The 25,487-nt window shown below is 39.4% G+C and overlaps 1 protein-coding gene across 1 annotated transcript in view; it reads right to left on the bottom strand.

Annotated features, from left to right (window-relative positions):
• Positions 1–1,249: 1,249 nt before the first annotated feature.
• PLD5 (phospholipase D family member 5) overlaps positions 1,250–25,487 on the bottom strand; it is a 189,583-nt gene continuing 165,345 nt past the window's right edge. The window contains 5 exon segments of the mRNA XM_050893661.1: positions 1,250–1,594; positions 3,680–3,794; positions 10,014–10,179; positions 12,301–12,440; positions 16,443–16,640. Coding sequence (XP_050749618.1) covers positions 1,359–1,594; positions 3,680–3,794; positions 10,014–10,179; positions 12,301–12,440; positions 16,443–16,640 — 855 coding nt within the window. The 3' untranslated portion in view covers positions 1,250–1,358.

Below are 25,487 nucleotides of genomic sequence, written 5' to 3'. Positions count from 1 at the left end.
ATGCAGAATGCAGTTTGCTTTCAAGGCCGTGTTTCTTCAACAGAAGCAGAGGGATAGTAATGAAACATTTTTATTACAAAGCTAAGCTATTACAGCTCTTGACTGGAGAAAAACCTGTTGTCAAACGTATGTATTTTTTTAAAGAGCAAATTCACACTTTTACAGAACAGTTGCTTCCTGGTGCAACTGAGTTGTGTTTGTAGAGGCACACTATTTACACCAGCTGAAACTGTGGCCTAAACGAAGGCATCACATTTCTGTTTGTGCTGATGTATTCACCTATATAGATGACATTTCAACAAAAAATGCCATTTCACAATTACTTTTTTTTAAGTAAAAGTTAGGAAGGAAAAAACTTCCAGGTGTAAAATCAAACAAAATGACTATATGATCATTTAGCAACAATTATTGCATGATTTTGCATAACCCTTGACCTTCCTAAAAAGCAGTATTTGATTTTTATATATGCATTGATTTGATAATGAGTCGTCACACAACTGCTGCCTTACACTTAATAAATATTTAACTTGGGGAAGAAATTTTCTTGAGATTACAAAAAAAAAAAAAATCAGTCCTAGGTCTTCGCTATTAATCCAGAGATTTTCATTGTTAGATAAAATATAATTGGAAATAACTATTATGTTGAAAGGAATCCACATTACTTTGATAAAAAAATGCATTTATCTGAGAGGCCTTAGGGATTATGACAAATTTGATGAGGCCAACCCCAATCCCCCAAAACCACCTCATACTTTTAGGAGATGAATGAATTACCAGTCATGTAACTCTAATGTATTTTAAGGCTAGTTAGAAGACATGGAAGAGTGATACTCAAACTAAATGCTCAAAACTAGGTAGTATTTGCATGACTGGGTATTTATGTAAAGGGAATGATTTATATAGGTGAAAGTTTGCTTATTCCTTTATGTTTTCTAATACAATAAACCTACCATCTACTTGTATGTCAATAATAACTGATCTTAGAATGCCATTTCATAGCTTGAATCTTGGTTTTGCCTCAAGGTTTGTTCTAGCCAGGATGGCAATTAGGGAGAGTCCTAAAACTGAAACAAATATTGACACATGCTGTTAAATTCAAACGCGAAACATGAAAATTAACATGGAAGCAGAAATGACATTCAGTGTCAGAAGTAACAAATTTCAAAGTCTTAAATAATTCAATATAGAGAATATAGTTTAGACAGTTTTTATATAAGTGTGCTTTTTCCTAAAAACACCCCCCCCCGCACCCAAACGGTTTTTTTGCTTTTTCTTGAAGTCTTTTGTCTGTAAATATGAAAGAGGGCTACACCCCAACATAATTCTTCATTGCCATACTAAACAGTAAAATAGTCTTTCTAATTCACATTGCTCATGGCAGTCTTATTTGATGTTGCTTTGTTGAGTTTGTGATTAAAGCAGTTTGGGATTTTTGTTGGTTGTAAACTTTTGGCATAATGTGAATACCAGTCCCTTTCAAAAACAGCCTTGAGTTGCTTAATGATGCTTGTGCTGTTCCCCGCGTCTGCTTGGTTGATAACAAGGCCAGCTCCAGCATTCTGTGTAAAAGCATTTCCTACCCAATCAAAATTACCTACAAGTAAAGGCAGGAATATACAATGAGTTTCTAACAATTAAAAAAAAAAAAAAAAAAGCGATCTCCCTAAAGGCAATCCAGCATGGTACAGTATCATTTTCCCCAGTGCCTACCTGGGCAGAGACAGAAATAAGTTTTCAATACTAGTGGGAAAGAAAAAACTCCATTACGTACCAGTGTCTAGTGCAGATTGTTTCTGGAAGTTTAACAGCTCTGATCCTTCATAGGTGAAAACAGGTTCTTTTTTATTTATTCAAATCTAACTTGCTCTTCCTTTTGCATATGTTGTATTATTACTCCATTTACTTTCCTCATTGGCCATTTCAGTGCCCAGAATGAAAAAATTTTTTTCGCTGTATAAACAATTTAAAGTAGATGGGATGGAGAGTGGTTGCTCCATAATGCTGAGCCAAACCAATAGATCTTTTACAAGTTACCCATTGATAGATACTATTTCAGGAAAGAAAAACAGGTTTTACTGTTTTATACCAGTTTTTACCACCTTTGTTGAAATCTAAGGTAATGAAATGAATGAGCATTTCAAATCCTGGTGATTGCAAGGCAAAGAGGATAATTGGATTAATGGAAAACAGGTACACCAAGTGTTTCAATTATTTCTATTTCACTAGAACTGTAACTATTTAAGTTGTACATTTATAATGCAGTATTTTGGAGAAAAAATGCTGTTACTAGAGGTCATCTTTTAAAAACAGTATCTGAACATACATAAAACATGAAGGTATCTGAGAAATTTACACCCTTTCTTTCAGCGTCATTTCTGGTACTTCAGCAGGAAATGTTAAGAATTCTAAAATTGTCAAGAATGGTGAATTGAAGCCTTGTCATAAGGGACATTTCTTCCTATGCTTTCAAGTAAAAGATACATCAGGTCCTTAACATGCATTTGTATTACCTTCACACAGCTTTGATTATTTCTTTCTTTTATTTGTATATATCTAAGGATGTAAGGGCAATGGGAAAGAAAAAACCTAATTCAGCTAAGAATCCATGCTGTGTAGAAAAGTTGTAAGTTACTGAAATTTGAGCTGGCTGTTGGAAGGAATTTAAAATGGAGTAAAAAAAAAAATTATTTGGGGGGGCTCATAAAACATTTGGGAGATGAGAGAGGAATAAGCTGCACTACTTGAAGTGAAAAATAAGATGTGGATAGGTTGAGAGGTGTGTGTGTGTTTAGAGCCCATCAAGGTGAGCTTTTCAGAGTAGCTCTTGGTTGTATCTCTGTACTACTTGGGATTCTCCATTCTTCATGTGTGCATGGGCACGCTTCTGGGTTGCAGCCTTTGCCCTCCCTCACTGCCTCTGCGATCACTGCCTTTAAGCCCTTTGCAGTAGGTCAGAGTGAGGAAGTAAGCAACTAAAGCATCAAGCTGCAGCATCTTAGAGTGCATGTTTTCTCTCTTGACTGTATAAAATCTCAGGAGTTACTTTTAATTCAGTAGCAGTTTTCTGATCCTGCAGCTCCTGCATAGCTCAAGCAGTCAGATTTTTAAAAGGTAGTTTTTAGCCTGCATTCAGTGAGCATTTGACTGATAATGAACTTTTGCTAGGTGCCATACAGCGACTTTACTTAAATACACCTTTAACCCAAAATACCAATTAGATATGTACCTAATGTTAGGAGGGTGTCTGAAATGTCATTACAGTAAATGGAATAAGACTTCAGAAGATGAGGATGAAAGGCATTTGTACAGTATTTACCAGGATTGACCACAGCTTTAGTAATAACATGGGAAATGGAGAACAGTCCATCTTCACTGGATTGCAGAAACAAGAGAGTATGTTAATAATACAATTTATTCCTGCTTCATAAAGTGTGTTGTATTTGTGGTTTCAGTCTGTTTTTAAATACTGAAAGCAGAATGTTGCTTTTGAGAAACTGATTCATAGGGGAAAAAAGAGGTTTTAAATGAGAAGAAGCTCAAAGTGCCATCTTCATCCAGGTTCCCAAAGAAATGAACTATTACTTAACAAGCATATGAGCTGTAGATTCCTCATTTACAAATGGGTGTTATTTCAGGCTTTTGGCTACAAACTAGAATTTCTTGAGATGTGGTTACTTACCAATGTATGCAGCTCCATCAGTCACCATATATTTGTTACGATTTAATTTGGGAAGGGAAGTGTTCTTCTGTTCTTTAAGAAGGCATGCACTCTCTTCCTCAAGGTCAAAGAATTTCTGCCATAAAATAGAATGGAGTGCAGGTTAATGAGACCTGTTCTATAATGGACAGAAAAAATATGGTCTGTTCTCTATTGAAAATGAGTTAGTGCTACAGAACAGCTTGAGTTTTTATAGCCAAGCATTAATTTTAATAAAACACTGCACATTGTATTTCTTACTAAATTCTCATAGTTTGTGATGCTCGCTATGGCTTGGCATTCTGAACTATACAAAGTATACGGCTGCCGCATACTAAAAGCAATACAGTGCCAGGTAGTAAAGGCTATGAAATTAACAAACCCCTCCATCTTTGTGTTCTGCATGATAAGAGCCAGGAACTTTTCTTTAGCGCATTTCCTCATTCATCAAGGGACACTGGGGTTTGAAGTCTGCTTCAGGATCCAGATGGGCAGGCACACCAACAGCTGAATTAATACCTTTATATTAGACATTGCATATTTTGCAACAGGAAACTTGCTGATTTCAGAAACTTAGAAACTTCTCAGGATTGAATCTGATACGGAGAGATCAAATTTACCAGACAACAAGAGGAAAATGCATCTGTTTTACCCTAAAGGGTGAAGTCTGAGTTAGATTTTTTTTTCTTTTTTTTTTTAATTTTGGAGCTATATGCAGTCCTTGTCTGCAGCAGTGCCAGACAAAAATGAGATTTCCAGTACAAATCTAAGTATTGTTAGTTTCATCAAGGAAACTAATAGCTAGGCACAGATTCCAAAACCAGAAGCAAAGAATAACATGATGAAGGAGAAATGAAATATTTACTGCATGACTGGAAAACTTTGATTGAGGTGATGGTGTAGATCCTCAAAACAAACCTAATTCACAATATGTTACTGATGGAAGTAACTGGCTATACATTGAAAAACAGTATTAAAAAAACCCCACCCCAAAACTGCTTGATCATTCTTGGGGGTCTGTTTTCCATAATGCAAAATTCATCTCTTGAACCAATGCTCTTCTTGATGCAAACCTTGAATGAATACTTTTAAGGTTACGGAGATGTCTTTCAGGATAATCTTACTACTTTGAAAATCCAACTGTAAAATACTTAATTCATTATTGAAATGTAGTGGTCTCTCTGGTAGACTACATCATCAGTTTGATTAAATCAAGTAAGGGTGTACGCATAGCACATCGGCGGTTGGTTCTATAACGCATTCTTTACCCAGCTGATGGTGTAGGTAGGTTTCAAGCTGGTTTGCAGTAAACTGCTCAACTATTGCAAAATGTGTTGTTAGTGATTACCAGGAACACCAGCTTTAGGTTTTATACCACCGGTTGCTTCAGAACTGCATATAAATACTCATTCAAAAAATCTCTCTTCTTAAGCATCAGTCTTGATCATTATAGTTTGGTTTTCCTTGGAGAACTCTCCTCCTTATCTGCAATCTACCAAACCTGATTAAAATGGTTTAGTTGCAGACAAAAAGGTAAGAGTAGCCAGAGGCTGCTGTTTATCTAACACTTTATGCTTTGGACTCTGTCAGAATCTCTCTCCTCTCTATTGGAAAATATACTGGGGTAAATTTTATGTTGTCAGAGGTTGTACCAAAACTGCTTGGAAGAACTCTGTGTAAAATACCAAGGCTAGTTCAGGCTTGTGCTGATTCCAGCATTGAAGAGAGGCTCTGTTCTTGGACTGACACCACCACCCCTCTCCCTCCACCCCACAAGGATGAAAGTTTATTAGGGCTGAAGCAAGTTTTTAGTGCATTAGAAATAAAATTCAAAGAGTTTGTGTTGTGTACTGCAGTGCAGTTTTATGATCGATAACTATCACAAAGTTGTTTCCTTAAACAGTCTCTGAATTTCGTAGGTCACCACATGCTTACTTACCTGTACATAGCATTGTTACCTTCCACAGCTTAATTTTTGTAATGAATTCAAATACTAGCAACATTCCAAAGGTAGATAGTTTTTTGAATTTAAAAGCAAGAACAACAACCCAAACTGTTTGAGTGATTGCTTTATAAAGGACATTAAAAAAGATTATTCTATGTAAAACTGTAGTATCTGTCCTTTAAATGAGATTTATATTGTATATTCACATCTAACTAAGCTGCATGGACAAATCATACCTTTAATTACAGATTTTTAACATCACTACCAATTACAGCATTACACTTTTAAAAAAATTAGAACAAACCATCTTAGCAGCTGTAAATGAAAGTTTACTAGGTCTTAGGGGTTAGTTCTTCGACAGCATCAAGACTGCAACTGTGTGCCTGAGGAACGGCTCTACAAACACGCACCCACCACAGAAAGTTTGTACTTAGCAAGCCAGAGATGGATCTGAATCTTTCTTGAAAGGGTCTTGAATTTTTGGCTAAAGCCAGAAGAAAATGGTCATGTTTTTCCTGGCACAAGAAAACAGGAACGGAGACAGTTAGCAGGCATAGGGTGTCCATCAAGGGTACTCACAGTAACTCTTCACAGGGATGTGGAAGATACTGTGTGACTAATACTAATTTTGTAGGGAATAGTCTAAAACTGGCAAATGGGTAACATATTCAATGCTAGGAAACAAAACATAACAAGCTGTCTTCTTCCCAGCGTTATGAGATTTAGCAAAAAGGTACATACCTTGATGTAAAAATAGTCAAGCACAATAATCATATAAGCTTAGAGTTGTCAAATTGAGGTAGATTTAGCAGATGTGCGAATTGAAAAATCACACGTTAGTGTTCTGTTTGTATAATGGCTAACTTTGTAAGAGAGAAAATTTCGGATTCAGGCAGGAAAAGACAAGGCTTGAAAATGTAATCTGTTCTCCAGCAACAGCAGAGAAGCCATTAACTCCTTGACAATACAGATACCAGTAGGGGAACCCGTCTGCCCTCACAAACAGAATACACAAATGTAGCCGAGATGAGCAAGTGAACCAGCACTGGTATTAAGTAGCCCAGCCGAACGTTCTCCAACACGTGCCTTCACCAGAAGTACTGTGTTAATAATACACCACCTTCTGCTAACATTCCATTAATCTTTTCCATCCTTACTTCAGGAGTTCAGGGCTTTAAAATTAAATCAGTGCTTAGGAGCAAAGGTTTCATAGGTAATTCATAACACTTTGTTTACTTGTAGGGCATTTCTGGCTTTCTGAGAATTAGTGAAAGATTCAGTTTTTCCTTCTTCTTACCTTAGCAGGAATACACCTGCACAACTCAAAAATAGATTCATGCGGAGGCTCAAGAACAACCTGTGCTGTAGATATACATGTCTGTTCCATGCCTCTCCTTCCTGGTCTCCAGTTGTCTGAAGACACTTTGTTCATGCTTTCTGTGGGCCCTTCAAAAACATGCACCTTCCTTTCTCAGTTCAGCACTGCACCCAACAGAGCTGGCCCCTTTTTACTGCTCCTTCGAGAGTTAGACTGAGCATTCTTGCACATAAGGTCTATTTCCAGGGTCAACCACACAAAACTTAAGGAGTATGGAATTAAGGTCCCAAGCAGTACAATGGTGAGCTCTTCACCTTGAGTTTATGCGTTATGATTTGAGCTTTAATTTCGTGACCACATGTGGTTCAGTGCATAGGCCAGAGCTCCCTGAATGAGCAGCAGTTTGGTATGCAGTTTACTCCTTGACATTTGGCTGTGTGCTTATAGTGTTTATTTAGTCCTCAAAGCTTTTTCCTTATGAGTTCCTCCCAGTGATCATTTTTTCAGAGTACTTGTACTGAATTTGCACTCTCAAAGCAGTTTTAGTTGAATCCAGTAATTATTAATGCTTATGTGAACTGGACTCTGAGTGCGATGCTGAGGAATGCATAACAAGGGACTAAGCGTTTTCTAACTGCATTGATGATGTTAATTGCCCAGTATTATCAAGGTTTTGTGGCAAAAGAGAAAAAAACTCTGCTTCTAGATAGAGCACACCGTTAGAATTCAGTGTTCGCAGCCAGGAGATCGTGTCTTGCAGTCCCTGCCTTCCTGACCTCAACAGCAGACTGAAAAATTACAGGCACAGCGGTTGGCGGCTGTTTTTGATTGGGACACTGCTAGGCGTAACAGGTTTGCAGTGCCCTGTTTCTAACTATATATTTGCCGTTAGGCAATACCAAGACTTCCATTAGCCTGGTCAGAGACCAGGGGAAATGAGGAAGAGATTCCCATCTAACAGAGAAATTACGTCTGCACAGCCTTCTCCAGGATGACTGTGTACCTCAGGCTGCTGCCATTGGCAAAACAGCGTATCCTGCAGCTGCAGCAAGCCATTGGCACTCGCTGGAAACTTCCTAGCCAAACTGGTCTTTCCATAGGCATAAAAAAAAAGAATCACAACTAGGCATATCACGGGGATTAAAAGCTAAATGAAAGAAAAAAGTTACTGAATATGCTTCGTAGGACTCAGGTATATTATCCCCAAGAGAACAGAAGAAGGCGGGGGTGGGGTGTGTGTGTCCCATTTCTGTCAGAACAATACTGAGATATTGGGACAGCTTAGCAATTTTAAGTATAATTTCAATCAGAATTTGTAACTTAAGGTTCTCTTAAAATTTCAGTCTTCTTGTGTATAAACACATACAATACATGTCTGCATGACAGTATTTTCTGTACAGAGTTTAATTTGACTTTATGTTTTTCTCATACCCAAAGGAGAACCAAAAGGGAAAAGCAGAATTTTCCAATAATTCAAAAGGTTTAAGTTTACTTTTTACCTTGTTAGCCTATTCCTTCTCCCCCATATACACACATAGTTTTGTTTCACTTTGATCCTGGCTAGAACAGATGACTACAAAAGAAATGGAGTTTTAAAAAAAAACCCAGTGCTCATCTGACATGTTTTGTGAAGTAAAGGAGTGTCGTGATGGAGCCTGTGGCACTGTTTCAGCCAAAATCAAATAGATACCAGTAAACTGAGCCTTGGGCTATTACTCATACCAAGGCTTATTTAAGTCAGTGACTTACCCAGTGTGTGGAACATGTGATGCACAGCAGAGAGGTAACTGAGGTGTGTTGTACCTTTACAACTATTTAAATCTGGGGCGGTCTCATTTTTTTACTGGAAGTTGTATTTGTATTTTCTAGCTGCAGATATTCTAGCTAGAAGAGATGTCTAGAAATAATTTTTTTTTTTTTCCTTTTAGCATTTAGGTCTTGACAAGATAAATTCTGTACTAAAGATTTTACCTGCTGTAAATAGATGGAAATGGATATGAGTATCTAGAGCATTAGGTGCCACTGAAATAAAAAATAATTTTGAATGCATAAATAGAATTTTGATGATAAACACGGAACAAGCTGGAAGTTACTCGAAATTGAAGTGGCTTAAGTAGTTTCAGCTATGTATGGGCTTTTTGACTTAAAAAACACACTTTATGCTGCTTCTTACCTAGGAAACTTGTAATAAAAATGTACATTATAACAAAAATCCATATTTCTATATATGCATAAATACCACTTAGTGTGTATAACACAAATAGTACTTGTTTTTTACAATTGTCAATTTTAAAAAGCCAAAATGATTTAGTGGATTATCAATTTAAGAACTGAAAATAATTCAGTAGATTATTTAAGACAGTTACCCGCAAAAAAAAAAAAAATTGATCCGAGATGAATTGATCCAAGATGGCTGATTTCCAGTGTGCCTCAATTTCATAAAAATGAACTGTATCAAATTGAAAGTAGTACTTACCATACACTCTGTTCTCTAATACAAATGTAACATATATGGTATTTCTCACTTCCCTGTATTGCGTGTCTAATGTAGTCACATAATGGTTGTTCTAGTCTTCACAATTCTGAATTTGTAGCCTGAATTGAATGTAAAATCTTCATTATTTTTTCTTGTACTTTGTACTTGACTAAAGGAAAAGTAGATGCTTATGCAGCTAAACAGTAAGGTTACACGAATCCAGACTAAAACACATTTTTGTGCTGTCACATTAACTCTTTATCAGCCAGGATAAACTAGACATATGACTACGGTTCACTCCGTTAGCTTTGCTGTGGAAGACCAGATGTAGTGTTTTACACGGGCTGTCCACCACACAGATTGCCTTTTGGCATTGTTCTATTTTTCTGTCTTAATTTCTATGTCTGTTACTACTAGGAATAAATTAAGTTCATTATGTTACATTTCCTATGTTATTTAATGAAATTTAAAGGCTTTGATACTAACAGAAAACACTTCTCAGTTGTGAAGTTTTCTTGATATTTTGGGGGGGGGGGTGGAATATCTTAGATTTCAAAGCAATATGGATTATACTTACAACTTTCAAACTACAGCTTGGAACTTCAGTGCAAATAGCTTTCAGAGATGAAACAAAGTTAAAAGTAAGAGGATCTGTGTCTCTTGAGAAACTTATGAGAAGTCGTACTTTAATACTTCGTAAAACTAATGCTTCTCTTATCTTCCCATCTAAATATGGCCAGTACCTGTGGAGAAAGAATACAGTATATTCAGAGAACTTAAAACAATTTTTGATTTTTATGCAGCCAAGTCTAGACATCATAGAGAAAACTAAACACATGTGAATTTCGTTTTCTATCTGTTGAAGGATTGCCATTCTCATTTAAAGGGATTCTCGCCAAACAGATCTGCCAGCGTCCTTTTTTGTGTCATTCTGCCCCGCACCAGAACTGGGACTGTGGGGACAGTGAGGTTGTGGATGGTTGAGCACCTCTTCCATCTGTGTAGGTGCACAGAGAGCTGCCAAAACACTTGCACAAAATACAGGTACCTTGACCGCCCATAGCTGGGAGAGTTACTCCTGTGTTGCTGCCTGTGGTGAGAGCAGCGGAGCTTTTGCAGTGCCAGAGAACCAGCAGAATGAGCTACAGCTAGAGGGTGCTGCTTACCCAGCCCAGGCAGAGGGACAAGAAGGATTTTCTGTTGGTTACACAAGTAACAGAACGGGAGCACTGGATCCCTCCCTGACTGCCATCCTTTTTTTCCTCTGTACTGGGACCATACAGGTGGGCGACTGGAATCCCTTCTGTAATTTCTTACTTGGGAAAAGGAGAGCTGCTGCTATGCAGGGTGCCTGCATCCTTCAGGAGCAGATGAAGATGGGTCATTTAAGAGGATGCTACCTTTTTTCCTGATGGGGATTGCAGAAATTCTGCCGTGAATGGGATAGTGGCTTCCATGGTGCTATTCTCACAATCGCTAGTTAGGTTTGTGTTCCTGACCTTCGGTGGGAGCAGGTCAGGACAGGGAAAATTAGACAAAGAAAATGCGTGTTTTCTTTATTCCAGCAGCATCAAGGCATTCGGCCTAATGACATCTGAGCTCTACAATGCCAGAAAATAACTTACAAGTGAGAAGGAGGAGCTGACAAGGTAGAGAAGCTGTGGCAGTGCCTCAAACACAAAGCCATGCTGTACGAAAAATGTTGAAGAATTCACACAGGTGGCTTCCCTGGATCTCCCTAATCCAGTAGATATCTGAATTCTTCAGGTGTGAGAACAAAGTAAGGAGGAGTATAGGAGATAACATCAACTGCAACACTGTAATGGTTCTACATACTAAGATCCTTTCCAATATAAAGGAGAAATGCGAGGGATGCGTATTGTGAAGCTGAGGTTCCTACAGCACTACCCATGATTCTTTCACTGTGATAGAGGCTGTACGTAATGAGTTTATTGGAAAAACGCTCTTGTAGACTTGAAACAGCTTATACTTGATATCAGTCAAATGATAGTTCTTTTTTGAAAAATTTGAACAAAACGTCTTTAGTTATGCAAAACTGGAAGAAAGCACATAACCACATGTTTAGTTTGGCTTAACTGTGTTCAAATAAAGTGCGTGGATAGAATGGCAAGTTTTGCTAGACGCTCAATTCATTGTATTATCGAGAGTTGGAGAGACCACTGGATCCTTGCCTTCTGAGTTGGATGGTTTTATTACACTGTGGCTCCAGTTTTGGGTCATGAGTGCTTTTTAATGGTCCATACAGGGTGTGTAAAAATTACTTGGTTTTGTTTGCTTTTAGCAACTCTCAGTTAACCAAAATGTGATATAATTCAAATGTAATCAATGCTGAATTTGGAATTTTCATGTATATGTGTATTTGAATAAAATAATGATATCTCCCACGTTGTATACGAGAACTCACAACATGTTATTTCTCTCTTAACACACACACACACACACGCTGTCTCTCTCTCATGTTGAATATCCATATGATAATCATAAAATGCCAGTAGTTGTGGTATGAAGATAGTGAATATAATAGTGTAAGAAATAGGATTCATGTATAAGCAGGTTCTTGTATTCCTAGGTCCCAGTCACTTGCAGATGGTCAGACTAGACAATTTCTGATCTCCTTCGATAGGCAGATCCAAAGCTTAGGACCCAGAACTGGAAATGTCGTCTTGGGTCCCAATTCTGCTCCCATTTAAGTCAATGGCAGAACTCTCACTGATTTCAATAAGAGCAGAATTGGGCCCCAAGAAATTGGTCCACAGTAGTAACTAATCTCCTGTGGGTGCATTTTCTCCAGCAGACCTTATTGGCATTACGATCACCTGCTAGTCCTGGACATGGACACTCACCGTTTAGCATTGGTGTCAATGACGATCGGCAAGTAGTCCATGACAGCTATGTATACAAACTGTTTCGCATCATCGATAACGCTGTATATAGCTTCAATATCCAGGACTCTGTCCTTTGGGCAGAAGAGTTTAGGTGAATTCTGTGAAAGGAAAAGTTCAAATATGGCATTTAAAATATGTGATTCATTTTCTCTTCCCCTCATTCTTCTTGAGATGGCAAGTAGTATCCTTTATTTTAGTAGAGAATATTAACTAATACCTTCAGCTGTCCTGCTAGAATATTCAAAGGTACAAAGGAGAGGCATTTGCTTAATTTCCCCTTGAAAGCCTCACCATTTAGATGTAACTGTGGGTAAAACGCAGAAGACACAAACTTCAAAACATCCACTGTCCTCAAACAAGCTCTAGCTGAAGTTACATTTCAGAGAATTTTGTTCCAAGAGTCCCAGGGCTGGTTACTATCAGATGGAGTAATGTCTGTATTCTTCCCACACGAGCCTGATCCATCACTTGCGACCAGGAATTAAGTCTATTGTCAGTTCTGTTCAAAGTTCCACACAAAGTCACCATTTGCTCCGTCACTGCAGTTTTGCAAGGAAATTATCTTTAAAACCTAGCTTCAGGTATAAATTAACTCTTTACCTGGTTCTGAGCTGGTAAGTGATAAGCCCAGATTTCAGCTTTTCTGCCTCGTATCTAGGGCTGTCAAATGTGTCAGTCAGCAAGGTGAAGCCAGCAGGAATCACCCGTCTGTGGCCGAGAGGCCCAGGACTTTCTGCTCTTCTGCCCGAGCAGAGAGAGAAGCGGAGCCGCCTGCCAAGTTGCTCGCAGGCAACACCACGGTGCCTGGGAGTAGAGGTTGTGAAAGGCACTTTATGGGGGTAGAGCAGGTGCCACTTGGCCTTTTCTTAACAGCTGGCCCTGCCAGACCCCTGCCTTCCTGCTGCTGTGTCACCTTCTCACCTTTGTTATCTGCTTGGGTTGCAGATGACACCTAGATTAGTATGTTTTCTTTAGGGACAGATCCCGGGGTTTTGATTAGTCTTTTTTTCTTTCAATACAATGCCTATCACAGTGGTTTCTTAATCATTGGCTGGTGTTCTTAAGGATTTAGTACAACTAAGTTCAGAAAGTACTAGAAAATTAACTGTAGCAAGATTTCATAGACCAATATTGCAGATCCATTCCTGAACAATAAGAAAACCAACCAAAACCTCTTACATTTTATCAGCCAGTCTGGAAGACGATTTTGTTGCTAAACAACACTAAGCCATAATTCCCGAGTATAACAAAAAAATTCAGTGACTGTGTGTTATGGTGGTTGTTTTATACAGCACAAACATTGAAAGTGAAATATGTTTTCAAAGAATGAGTTTCGTCTCAAGAAAAAGTGTAAAGGGATTTTGTTAAATATTATTTATGTCTATTATCTGAAATTTTAGGAGGCTATTGCACTGAGATTTTATGCTTAGACTCTTACTATTTTCTTGAATAGAAGTTTTAAGTTATAGAACAGCTAAAGAAAGGAATTCTTATGCATTGTCTTTTTCAGATGTGTTCAATATAAAGACCAGAAAGTGAAAGACATGTAGAAGATAACTACAAGAAAAACTTCTGTTAAAGCTCTCACTGTAGCACGTGTGTTTGGGCATTCCACTTGTTACCCTGTGGCAGAGCTGACCCCCCCCCGTGGTCACAGAATATTTTAATACTTTTCTCCATATTAGTTGTATGGTACTTGCTGTTTCTGATCAAATACCCATTTGATGTTTCTCGTCACCTACCAGAAACAGGCCTTTATTCTCACTGGGCAACAGTACCTTGCCGTGCCCCCGCTCAGGGGGATGTGCCGTCCCAGCCCGAAAGAGAGCAATGCAGGGCTGGGGGAGGGAGCGGCGCAGCACTGGGCAAGGGCCGCACCACCACCCCTGCCCACAGACAGGGCAGCGATGGCAGTAAGTGAACTGCCTGGCTTGTGGGGACTTCGTTCTTATCATTAGTTCAGGAACAGACAGTGATGCTAACACTTGGTCCACCAAACCAGTCCAGTGCAATTCCAGGACTGCTTTTCAGAGGGGCATGCTGGCAAACATTTGAGAATTTGCTAGTAGGTGAGAAATTTATTGAAGAGCCTGTTTTCAGGAAGGAAGAACCAGCCCAACTGGCTGTGGCTACAAATTCAGGTAGCTCTTGGAGTTGGACTTCACTGATCTGAGCTTCTGAGTACCAGTGACTCCTTCCTTTTGTTTTCTGAAGTGGGATTTCAAGAGAAGAGGCTTTTGGTGCCCACACAAAAGGAAAATACAAATCGCAGGGAGGAAGTGAACATTCTGCAAACTGCAGAAGAGCAGTTTTTGTAGCACCTCTCTCCACCTGTCTTTGTCTAGGATCCCAGATTCCTTAAAGTTGGCCTTACCCAGCTTTCCTTACTGTGTACTCCTCCAGGACTGGCTTTCAGCAGGATTTCTCCATTTCTTACAGATTGCTTAGAAGGGAGTAGGAGTTCATTTCACAGCTCCTTTGCTAACTGTCTGAAAGTCAGTCTCTAATTTAAGGGTGTCCTTAAGACTCTCCAGAATCAATGGAAGCGTATGTCTCTTCAGATGGCTATTTATTCTGGCTGTCTTAGGCACTTCCGGATTTTCACTCCAGAATAGCTCTCTGTCTCTCCACTGATTGTAGGACTGTGAAAAATCCTGGACACCTGAATGTTGCCTGGCTCCCAGCAGGTGAAGGTAAACCCTGCCCTGTGTAACCACTCCTCTGCACCAACATCCTATGCTAGTGGCTGTACAACTTAATAGCGTGTCACATGCCTTGCGTTGTTCCAGACATAACTGGCTATAAAGCAATGGGGTTTTGCCCCTTGTTTTATACAGAATGGTAAATAACTCTTAGCAACTTCATTGTATTCCTGATTTTGAAGGCGTTGTTTTTACTCATGTAATTACCTCCAAAATGAAACACACTCCACATCTTTCATCATCTCTATCGCTCTGTGTACTTTTTTCCAGTTTTGCTACATCACTGCTGAGATGGAGGACTGCTCCATTTCTTCCCATTAAAAATACACACAGACAGTGCTTCCATGGGGATTGCTGCCTGAATTTTAGAAGTTTTAAAATGTCATTTAAAAATAAAGCTAAAGTAGATAGTGCTCTACAGAAGTATGAATGCTTTCAATGGAACAGGGTAAAGAGGATTAATCCTTATAAATTACATTGATAAAAATGCAAGCTCTGATATCAAGCTTATTCTGTATCATTTTAGATGTCTGATTAACAGTTCGTTTACTCCCAAGTCATTCACCTTCTATCTACTAGTGTAAATAACTAACCTAATTTGAAGGGCCTCCTTATCATTTTTTGAACACAAGAGGAAAAGCAGTGAACATTACAGAGAAAGGGAAAAAGAATAATGCTCAAATGAAATCCTGCAGCGTCTTCAGTCCCGGCAAATTGCATGTATGAACAATGTCACAGAAATCAGAATGAAGAAAGAATACATTGTGATTTGTCTGTTCTGCACCACAGGAAGAGGCAAATAACTTTTTAAACATCTTTCAATTACAGACTTCCCCACAAAAGTATACCTATTGGAATAACCGTTTTCCCAACCAGAATGATTTGGTTTTCCAGCATTATGAGACCATCAAACAAGTTCTGTCTTGTGTAGGTGACAGCGGTAGTGGTCTTATCGCTAGAGTTGAGTTTCCAGTCACTTGCGTGAATCTCAGTTTTAGTAGCTGCTTTTGGTCAAGGACATGGCAGTAATGTGCATCTTCTTCAGTTAGGGCCAATTTAGAGAAATACTTAAGTATAGGCTTAATTTACACCATATATGTTCCTATTCATGGAAATTACTTCTTTCCATGGTAATTTCTCCTTGACAGCATCTGTCAGGGAGGACACAGCATTATGATGGACTTATTGCAGGGAACTGTGAACATCTCTATATCAGTGAAAAGACACTTGAGGTTCTTTCATAGATGCTAGTAACACCTGGTCTCACTACTCTGTAGTTCGTAAAGGACAATATTGGGAGAGTAAGCAGATGTTAAATTTCCAGGTCTTCCAAAAATCTGGTGGGTTAAATAAGTTTCTTCCCTTCCCTCCCTCTCTGCAACTCATTTTAGAACTTACCGACACAAAAGCTTCTGATTTTGTCTCGTTCAGCTGCAGCGTCAGTTTATTCTGAGTATCGTACACTCCATATAGTCTCTTAGACCAACTCGGAGGTATTTTATTCTTGTATCTTAATGAGCTATACAGGGCGAATATCCTTTGTAAATCCAGGACCAGGCAGCTACAGTTGTATACAATGACACCAAGTTCCTTCATCTGTGAAATTAGAAGTTCGTAACATTAGTGATATTTTGCCTGATGGATCTGTGGAAGTATGCAGAAAGAACGTAAGAGTGTCTGAGGGGTATCTTCCAGAAGCGTGCCTTGAGCTCAGCAGTAGTACTGTCAACTACGAGAACATTCTAACAATACTCTTTTAAAGGCAAACACATAAGCTGAATCTTCAAAGTCAAGAGTGGGCAAAAGCTGTAACAGGGTTTGTATGTTCAGTGTATGTCAGAGCTGCACGTCCTGATAGAATACAACACACCTTATGGACGGACACAACTTGGGAGTGATACTCATTTGTCATAGGCATAATTTTTGTTACAGGTGTTGCCCAAGGTTTACTACTAGAGTGGTTTTTATTTATTTATTATTTTTATATTATTTTGTTTACAGGAAAAGCATCCTTTCTGGATGATGTAGGAGCACACGCTGCTACCAGTGAGTGTTTCTTACTTCTGAAACAATTAGTTTTCTGTGAGTTCTGGAAAAGGGGAAAGAAATGGACTTAAGTTATTTCTCTGCTGGAGAAGCAATATGATGCTCCAGCTTCAAATAAAAGGATGAAAAAAACCAGGTGTTTAATACTATCAGTAGCTAAATTTACTGTGCGACTAAATCCAGCACGATCCATTATATAGTATACCCAATTAGGACACAAAAAGGTTGGGCTCTTAACTCCCCCATTGCTATGGTATGGTACCTGACCTAGGGTACTCCAAATTTCTGGTGTCAGTTTCTTCACATGTAAAAATGGATATAATGATACTCTTCTCTTATGGAAAGTAGTCTGTAAGCATCACCATTCTCACATATAAAGTATGAGGAAAAATAGCCCAAGTAAATATAGACATCATAGTACAATTAAATGCTTTAACCTTCTACGGACACAGTCTCACTTCTCCATTTAAGTAAAGGCATGTCTCCTGGTCATGATAAATCTTGGTTTCGCAGAGATTTCATTAATTGCACATCCCTAGTACTTAAGTTGTTGACAGAATTTCATTTATATACATATTGCCTGGCTTCTGTAATCAAAGTGTAACTGCACGCACACTCTCTCCCTTCCTTTGCTTTATAATAGCTCAGGAAAGCACTGCTGTGGGCACAGATGCTATTGACCTCTCATTATCTGCATTTCACACTAGTTCAGCCATCTCCAAAAATGAAGCAGGAAGGAAACCTGCATGTATCTGTTGGAAAACAGGATGTAGGATAAATATTTAAAGGATCCATGCTGGTTTTCTGCAAGCAAACTCTCTTGGTAGCATGTCTCAGAAGTCCGCCTGGCATGATGAAGAAAATAAGGGGCATACGAACTCTCCAGCATGCTCATCCTTTGACACCAAAACATCCCCGCTGGTTTTATTCCCTTAGATGAGTTCTCCGCAGTCACATGGAGTAGTTTCTGGTAGGAGCATAGCTTTTTGTAAAGCCTGTGGGAACTCTGAACCCCACACTAACGTTAATCTCAGAGCTTGTTCCTGTGCAATTCTCCCTGAATGCAGATGAGAACCACTCTGCAAAACTGGGCAGAAGAAGGAAAGCGAAGGATAGAATTGAACCTCCACTCTCTTTCTGTGGTGGCTGTGAGGAAATAACAAATCCCAACACTCCAATGAGAAAGAAACTCGATGGGTGACACCTTCTTCAAGTCCCCGACCTGGAAATACCACATACGTACGAATATACAACACTGAGCGATCTCATTCCCAAATATTTACTGTATAGTTGCAACCACAGGAACATTACCTAATATTCTCACTGCCTAAATCAGAATATTTCTGCAAGCTTCTTTAATTCAGAAAAAATAGTGAATTCCTCCATTAGCCTGCACAACCTGAAATTTGTGGATAGTTGGAAAATACAGACTACTTGCTGCACTGCAGCCTTTCACTTATGGATAAGCCAGTAAATTCATTTTGATGATAAATATAAATTATGCCAAGCTATGCCCAACATCCTAGTCAAACAGTCTATTTGGAATAACATCTTTGGTTTTTCCCCTGGGTGCTGGTATCTTTGAGGACGCTCCTGTTTTCAGTTCTAGGCTGTCCCTGTACTTTATGCACTGTTTGTCTCCAAACATTTTTAACTATACATTATCACTGTTTTCACTGTGTGCTGCCAATACTGCTCTCTTAATTGCCAGGCATGCCATTGCAAAGGACTTACTAATAGTATTCTGTTACATGTATCTGCATAATGTGGTTTAATCGGCTTTTCATGGCTGTTAGTTGATTCTGACATAATTATGTGGTTACAGTTTTCCTTTCATTTATCAGTCCCATTATTACTATTCCACTTTAACCCTTCCATTAAAAGTAAAGATAAAATAGTGTCCTCACAGCACACCAGAAGCTGCCAGGATTACATCTGTGTGAGCAGCTCTCCTCAGAGCAGGAGTGCTTGCAGTGTGTCCTCTCCCTATGAATTAAAGGATTGCCCTTGTGCCTAAGTGCTTCTTCATGTACAGAGATAAGGAGGAAGCCGGGGGCACTAATGGGTTTTTTTAAGTGCAATTTTTACAGATCACCACCTAGCCTGACTGTAAAATGAAGCATTAGCCATACCTTACCACCGGCCTCTCCCCATGAACAGAAGCACGCAAGGACCAGCCTGTTTTGCACAGGAACTTGACCCTCCCGTGGGAGCGGGCGTCTGCCGGAGCCGAGGTGGTGCCCTGGCTGAGGCCCTGCCACTCACCCACTCGCAGCGGTTACACTCACATCGCAGACTGGAAGGAAGCCATTTCAAGAGATGTATTTACAGCGCAGTAATGAACCCTGCCTTCCCACGGCGTTGCATCTTGTAGTTGGCTTCTCTGGAGGCAAGCACTGATCAAAGGTTTTCCTGCTTCAGAAGCCGTGATAAGAGCTCTCCCCCACGTGGATTCCCTGGTACATGATACAGACTGGGCTCCTCCTTTCCCTCTCTGGGAAAACACAGTTATCCTCTTTACCCAGCTGCCTGTTTTCATTAAGCTTTTATGAACTTTAAGTTCAAATTTGCCTGAACCTAGATTCAAAGTTATTGGAAGAGGGCAGACAGTGACTCCGATGCTTATTGTGCGACTTCACTTCCTTAGGACACCAGGTTAGATGTCAGCCTGTCACCTCATGATGATCTTGGTTTACGTATGATACATCACCTTGAAATGAAAACAATACAAACTGCACACGTGTAGGCAGTAAAAGCCCAGCCGTCTCCTTGTAGAACAGTCCCAACAGGTTTGGAGAACAAAAAAATACTCTGTTTCGGAAGCGTCTTCCACACTGAGCCTATTTTTACTCCCATACTCTGAGGTCAGGAGAGACTGCTCTTTTTCCAATTAATCACAAAGCCTATCATCCTGGAGGCATTGCAGAGAGGGGGCAGCAAGGATGTGCTAGTGATGGATTAGTATGAAGTGGTATGTCATCTAGATAAGGGAAAAGACTTTCTCCTCGGTTTGAGAGCTGCTGTTATTACAGACTGTTTTTTTTTTTAAATAGTCTCAGAGGAGAAGCAGAAAAAAACATTTATATTGAAAGAATCAAAATCTGAGTGTTGTTCCCTGGCTTGTAGTGACTGAAACCTGCAGCTAAGCATCATCTGAGGTATCTGTTAAGGTAAAATCCTTCAGGGCAAGAGCTCTTAAGGCAAGGGAAGTATTTCTTCATCCTGAGTTTTAAAAGCAACTCACACAGTAATGAAAACATCCCTGAAAAATTAAAGTGAAGAAGATCTCAAAAAATCAAAACCTTAATAAAACTAAGGAAGATAAATCTGAAATGAAAGAGTCCCAAATTTGATCACCTCAAAATGGAACTGAAATATTTCAATGCTGAAGTCGCAGAGTTGCTTGTGAGTGACATTTTCAGGCCATGTGCTGGGGGCTGGGGACAGGAATGGTTTTCTGGATAGAGAATTCTGTGTCCTCTCATGGGCAGGTTTCTTTCCCTCTTTGTTAAGAGCCACCATGAGTGCTCTCCTCAAAGAATGAAAAACATGGGAGCTGGTTTTCCTTGTTCTTCCCCATGCCCTTCACATTTGTGCAGAGCAACTATTAAAGGCTACCAAAATCACCGTTTGTCTGTCTTGCCGGTAAGGCCTTTCTTAAAGCAACGGAGGAGTGAATGGCTACACAAGACTCAAGAAATGGTGGCTTAAACCCACTGTACAATGATGCTCTAACTACAGAAATCAGTTAAGCTACAAAAAGTAATAAATATGGCCTAGCTAGAAAAACGCTCAGTGAATCTTTTCCAGTCATACCTAGCATCATCTTAAGGCTGCCTTCTGTGCAGCTATTCTTTACTGCTCACCAAAACCTGCTGAGCTGATATGTGTGCCAGTCCCATGCCAGACACAGGTAACAGCCGAGCAGCGGCCTGTGGCCGCGGTGCAGGAGGGGAAGGGCGTTCTGATGGGAGCGACCATCACCAATGGAGAGAGAGAGACAAAGAGATTTGAGAAAGGTAAAAGTGTTTCTTTGTGCAGTACTGTTTGATGTGACTGTTGCAGCAGACTTTGCTATAACAGGATTACAGAAGTAGCGCTCATCATAAATTCATTAAGTGTAACAGACCCCATTCAGATAGCCGTCATTTTGATGTAAACCAAAAATGCAACCTGATGCTGAAGAGGCTGAGAAGGCTGCAACGCTGCCTGGCTCTTCTCTCACAAAACCTGTGCAGCTATTAGAGTCCACCAAAACAGCAAAAGCATGTACCGCAGCTAACACTTCACTGGAAATTGCAACCTACCCTTGTGCATCCTGAGCCAAAAATCCTCCCTCTGTGCTTGGCTAGTAATACAGTGCAGAGGATTCACAGCTTTGTTACGTTAAAATCAAAAGCAATTCAGTGAAATCCGAATCCAACACAGTCCTGCTTCTGCTCTGAGTTCCACTTTTTCCTTCCATGTTGGTAAGAACGTGGGAGCTACACTACTGTTGGTAAATACTAAATAGAAAAGATTAATACAAATGGTAAAGCACTGTATTCTCAGGAAGTTAGTAAAACTCTGTCTAGCTTAAACTATCTGAGAGTGAATAAATGCAAAATTTAAATTAACAGCATCTTTGGATGTCAGAAATCATCTAGGGCACAATAAATGTTCTTACTTGAATTCCCTGTTATTTTGAAAGCCGTAAACTGCTTTTGAAGATTACTTGAAGAATTAAAACAGATTAAATTTTGAGATTAACTGTTTCATTGTAACTATTGTTCCTATTTTCTACAGACGCTTTTATTGAATAAATGGTATTTTGAAATTCCTAGATTCAACTCTTAACAGTTCTCCTGTGAATCACTTTGTGAGTCTTGCACATGGATATCTCTTGTGCCTGGCCTATGTCCCACAGTTGTGTGGGTTTTACATTGCTGTCATCTAAGGCCAAAGGTTAATTTTCTATCATCTTGGTTTTAAGTGATTTGAAAATAATCGGCAGGCCGAATTTCTACTGAACTAGGAAAAAAGTCCCTTCCACTTGACATAAGAATGCAGTCTCAACCTGAGCTGGGAACTCAAAACCCATCACTGAAAATGGAAAACTGTCACTCAAGCCACTGTGCTGGAAATAAATCTGAGCATGTGACCAAGAAGAGGTGATGCATTCGATAGAGAGTGCACCCAGCATTGGCACTGAATGTCAGTATAAAGCCGTGACATTCTCTCACTAAAGGAAAGGAAGGGAGATAGGTGGACTGACTGTACCCCATTGGAACTGATAAAGTACATTTGAACTGTCAGCCATTAGCAGTCCACTGTCTTTAATTCTCACCTTTAGAAAGTACATTTGATAGACTTGGGTCTGTGGTTCTTGCAGAATAAAAGTCTCAGGGAAGTTACAACTTCATACATTATTTTTACTTTTATTACCTAATGGCAAAAAGCTGCCACAATAAGGCAGAGGAGATATTTTAGGAACTGATAATTTTTGTGTCCCATTCCTTTTTCTGCTGGTCCACAGGTCAAGAACACAAAACTGCCCAGTGATGCTCTACTAATTTCCACTTCACTTTACATTCAGTATATAGTCCCACCATTATTTTGCATAGCACCTTGATCTTAAGAAAACCATGCTGAAAAAAAATTAGGTTCAGCATTTCAGTTCTGCTGAAAGGTACTGCCACTGAGATGCAAAGCAAGCTAGACACCCAGGCAGAAGGGGGGCTTGTTTTAAAATGGTGTGGTTTAAAAAGAACTTTGTGAGGAAGAGGTAGCAATGCATCTTCAAAGCAGAAAACCAGAAATCCCCCGTGTCCTTGTCACATTAGAAAAAAAACCCATCACGATTTTTCTTTTTCAGCCATCTGCTCTCTTGATACGGAAAACTCAGCAAAAATAAATCTGTTTGTATAAACAATACAAATACAATTTGTTTAAACCATGGACCACTCTGTGATGATGTTCATATAGAACCTAACACAGAACCGAGAGTGCAAGTTTGGGCTTTCTTACTGCTGTTGATGAAGCTCACTAACAAACCAAGCCTGACACATTGCTACTTGTCAGAGCAAGCCAGAAGGCAGAACTGAATCAGTTAAAAAGTCCTTGCTATATAGTCTGTCAGCATAGTTAATATCACTTGGCATAATCACAGCCTAATTTATCATTTTCAAATGACTTTTCAGTTTATAGTTTTGTTACCCCTCAAAGCAAACACAAGTGTCTCTTTAGGGGAAAAGCAAGCTTGCAACTGCAAGAAACTATTTTTCCAGGATCATGTTTGATTTATTTCTTGTTTTACTGCAGGAAATCCAATTAATGTGAATTCTAATTTGATTCTGTTTCTCTTTTGAAACACAATTTTTGTTCCTTGTATCAAAAGAAAGTGCAGGCTGGGAAGAAAAGGACCACGTTGTGCTGGCCTCCATCTCACTGCTGGCAAGCTGCATCACATTTCAGTACTGGTGTCATTCATATGACATTAAACAATTCACTACCTCAGTGAAACCATAAAAAAATTAAAAGGTGAAGTGAAAGATCTTGCTAGCTTCTGGAAAGGCCTGGACTCTCCTTTACCGCGCACACGCGCATACCTCCCGCTGCCTCTTTCCATCTTTCCTGCATCGGAGCCTGTCCTGTCAGCCCTTATCTTGCATCCTCCTCATGCAGCTGGAAATCACAGCACGAGCTCTTAGTATTTGTTCTCGTCCTATGTAATGCTGCAAGGGGCAGCCTCCGTACGTCTTCTGCTGTACAACACAGAGAGGAGAGTGCAAAGGACTGACCTCAGAATAAGGGCAATATTTATGTTTAAACATTTCTCTCAAAGTGCACAGTTTCTTTGGGGCTTCCAGATTCGTGGGCTTCAGGGAAATGCAACAGCATGTAGCTGACTAATTGGACGCATTATTTATAACATTACTGACACACACAGTGGGTTTTCCTTTTGCAAACCGAATAGGGATTGGTGGCAGGCGTGCTGTGGACACAAACTGGGACAATGAGATTGCATATGAATTACTGCTGCAACTTTTGAGCCTTGCCAGGCTACCTGATCAGAATTAGAAACATCTTCTCTTGATGTAAGCAGAGGGCCAAAGGCTCTAATTAATTTTTGACTGAGCCTTGATTAAATTCAGCGTACAGGACCTTGAGGTAAGCTAGGAATCCAAGCAGTTTAGATAGGTAAGGTAATTTAGCGGAACAGTACACAGGCAGCCCCAGGACAATGGCTAGCCTATACAAAAATCTGTTTCAGAAATCCATACTTGCTCTTTGTCCTATTCTTCTGAGTAGCCACCTTAGATATTTGCAGGGTTTCTGCCTGCTTCAACATGGAAGTAATGTCTCCTGTAAAGATGTGGTCCTGGTATATGCTCCTAGGAAGAAAACTTCAAATTAAATTAATACATCATATTCGTGCCTCCTGACCCTAACAGTAAAATTGGGAACACATTGATTCATGCTTCCTTAATTCCCTCTTTCTGCTAAAGCACTATGTTGCATGTACAGGTAAAGGTCATTTGGGTGCTCTGAAAAGCCTCTTTGTACTTGGTGAAGTAGTGGATTCAGCTGAGGTGTCAGCTGGCTCCTACTACATGAACAAATAGTAATAATGCATGCTATGGCTGTATCATCATGAGAAAGAGGAATATTAATCTGTTTATTGCATAAGGTCATGACCTGGGTGTTTTCTCCTGTCTCAAATCATGGCAGATGCTGCCCCTGTGGATGTAAAAATTGTTTATTTCTAAATAACGTGTAACACCCCTTGTGCAAGAACCAGAAGTATTGTGTGCCAAAGATGTCAGAGATTTAATACACTAATAAAAGTCAGCATAGCTCTTACGTAAGTTAACACTGAGCAGAACGAAGAGGAAAAAACCCACATAAAACAAGTGTGAGACAACTTTAAGGCTTGATGCCATTTCCATCTGCAATATTGGGTAATAATCACTTTATAGGAAAAGGAAAGAAATATCTGATAAGATACCTGAAAACATGTTATTCCAATTCAGCATTAACACTAACTTCCAGTCTTAAAACTAGAAGATCAAATATATTTCTCACAATTTCTGTTCAAACTGAGTTCTTTGTTACAGCACATACAGAGTTGAAGGTAATAAAACGTAAGTCACAAAGATGATAAAAGATGTTTTCAATACATTTAAGCAGAACATACATCATGAAACTTTAGTATATGTTCATGGTGTATATATATATGGCATATGTAGGTTCTGTACCTATGCTGCAGATCTACTTAAAACATGATTTGCTACTCAATCATAGAAATCTACCATACCATTAAATTTGAAAGAAATGTCTAATAATTATATTTTCTAATTATACTGATTAGAAAAACGTGACTGTCCAATACAGGAATTCTCATGACTTCTGCAATTT

The sequence above is a fragment of the Gymnogyps californianus genome, chromosome 3 (assembly GCF_018139145.2).
Source record: "Gymnogyps californianus isolate 813 chromosome 3, ASM1813914v2, whole genome shotgun sequence".
NCBI classification, from domain to species: domain Eukaryota; kingdom Metazoa; phylum Chordata; class Aves; order Accipitriformes; family Cathartidae; genus Gymnogyps; species Gymnogyps californianus.
Note: the sequence above shows the minus strand (reverse complement) of the source record. Positions and strands in the feature narration are given on the sequence as shown.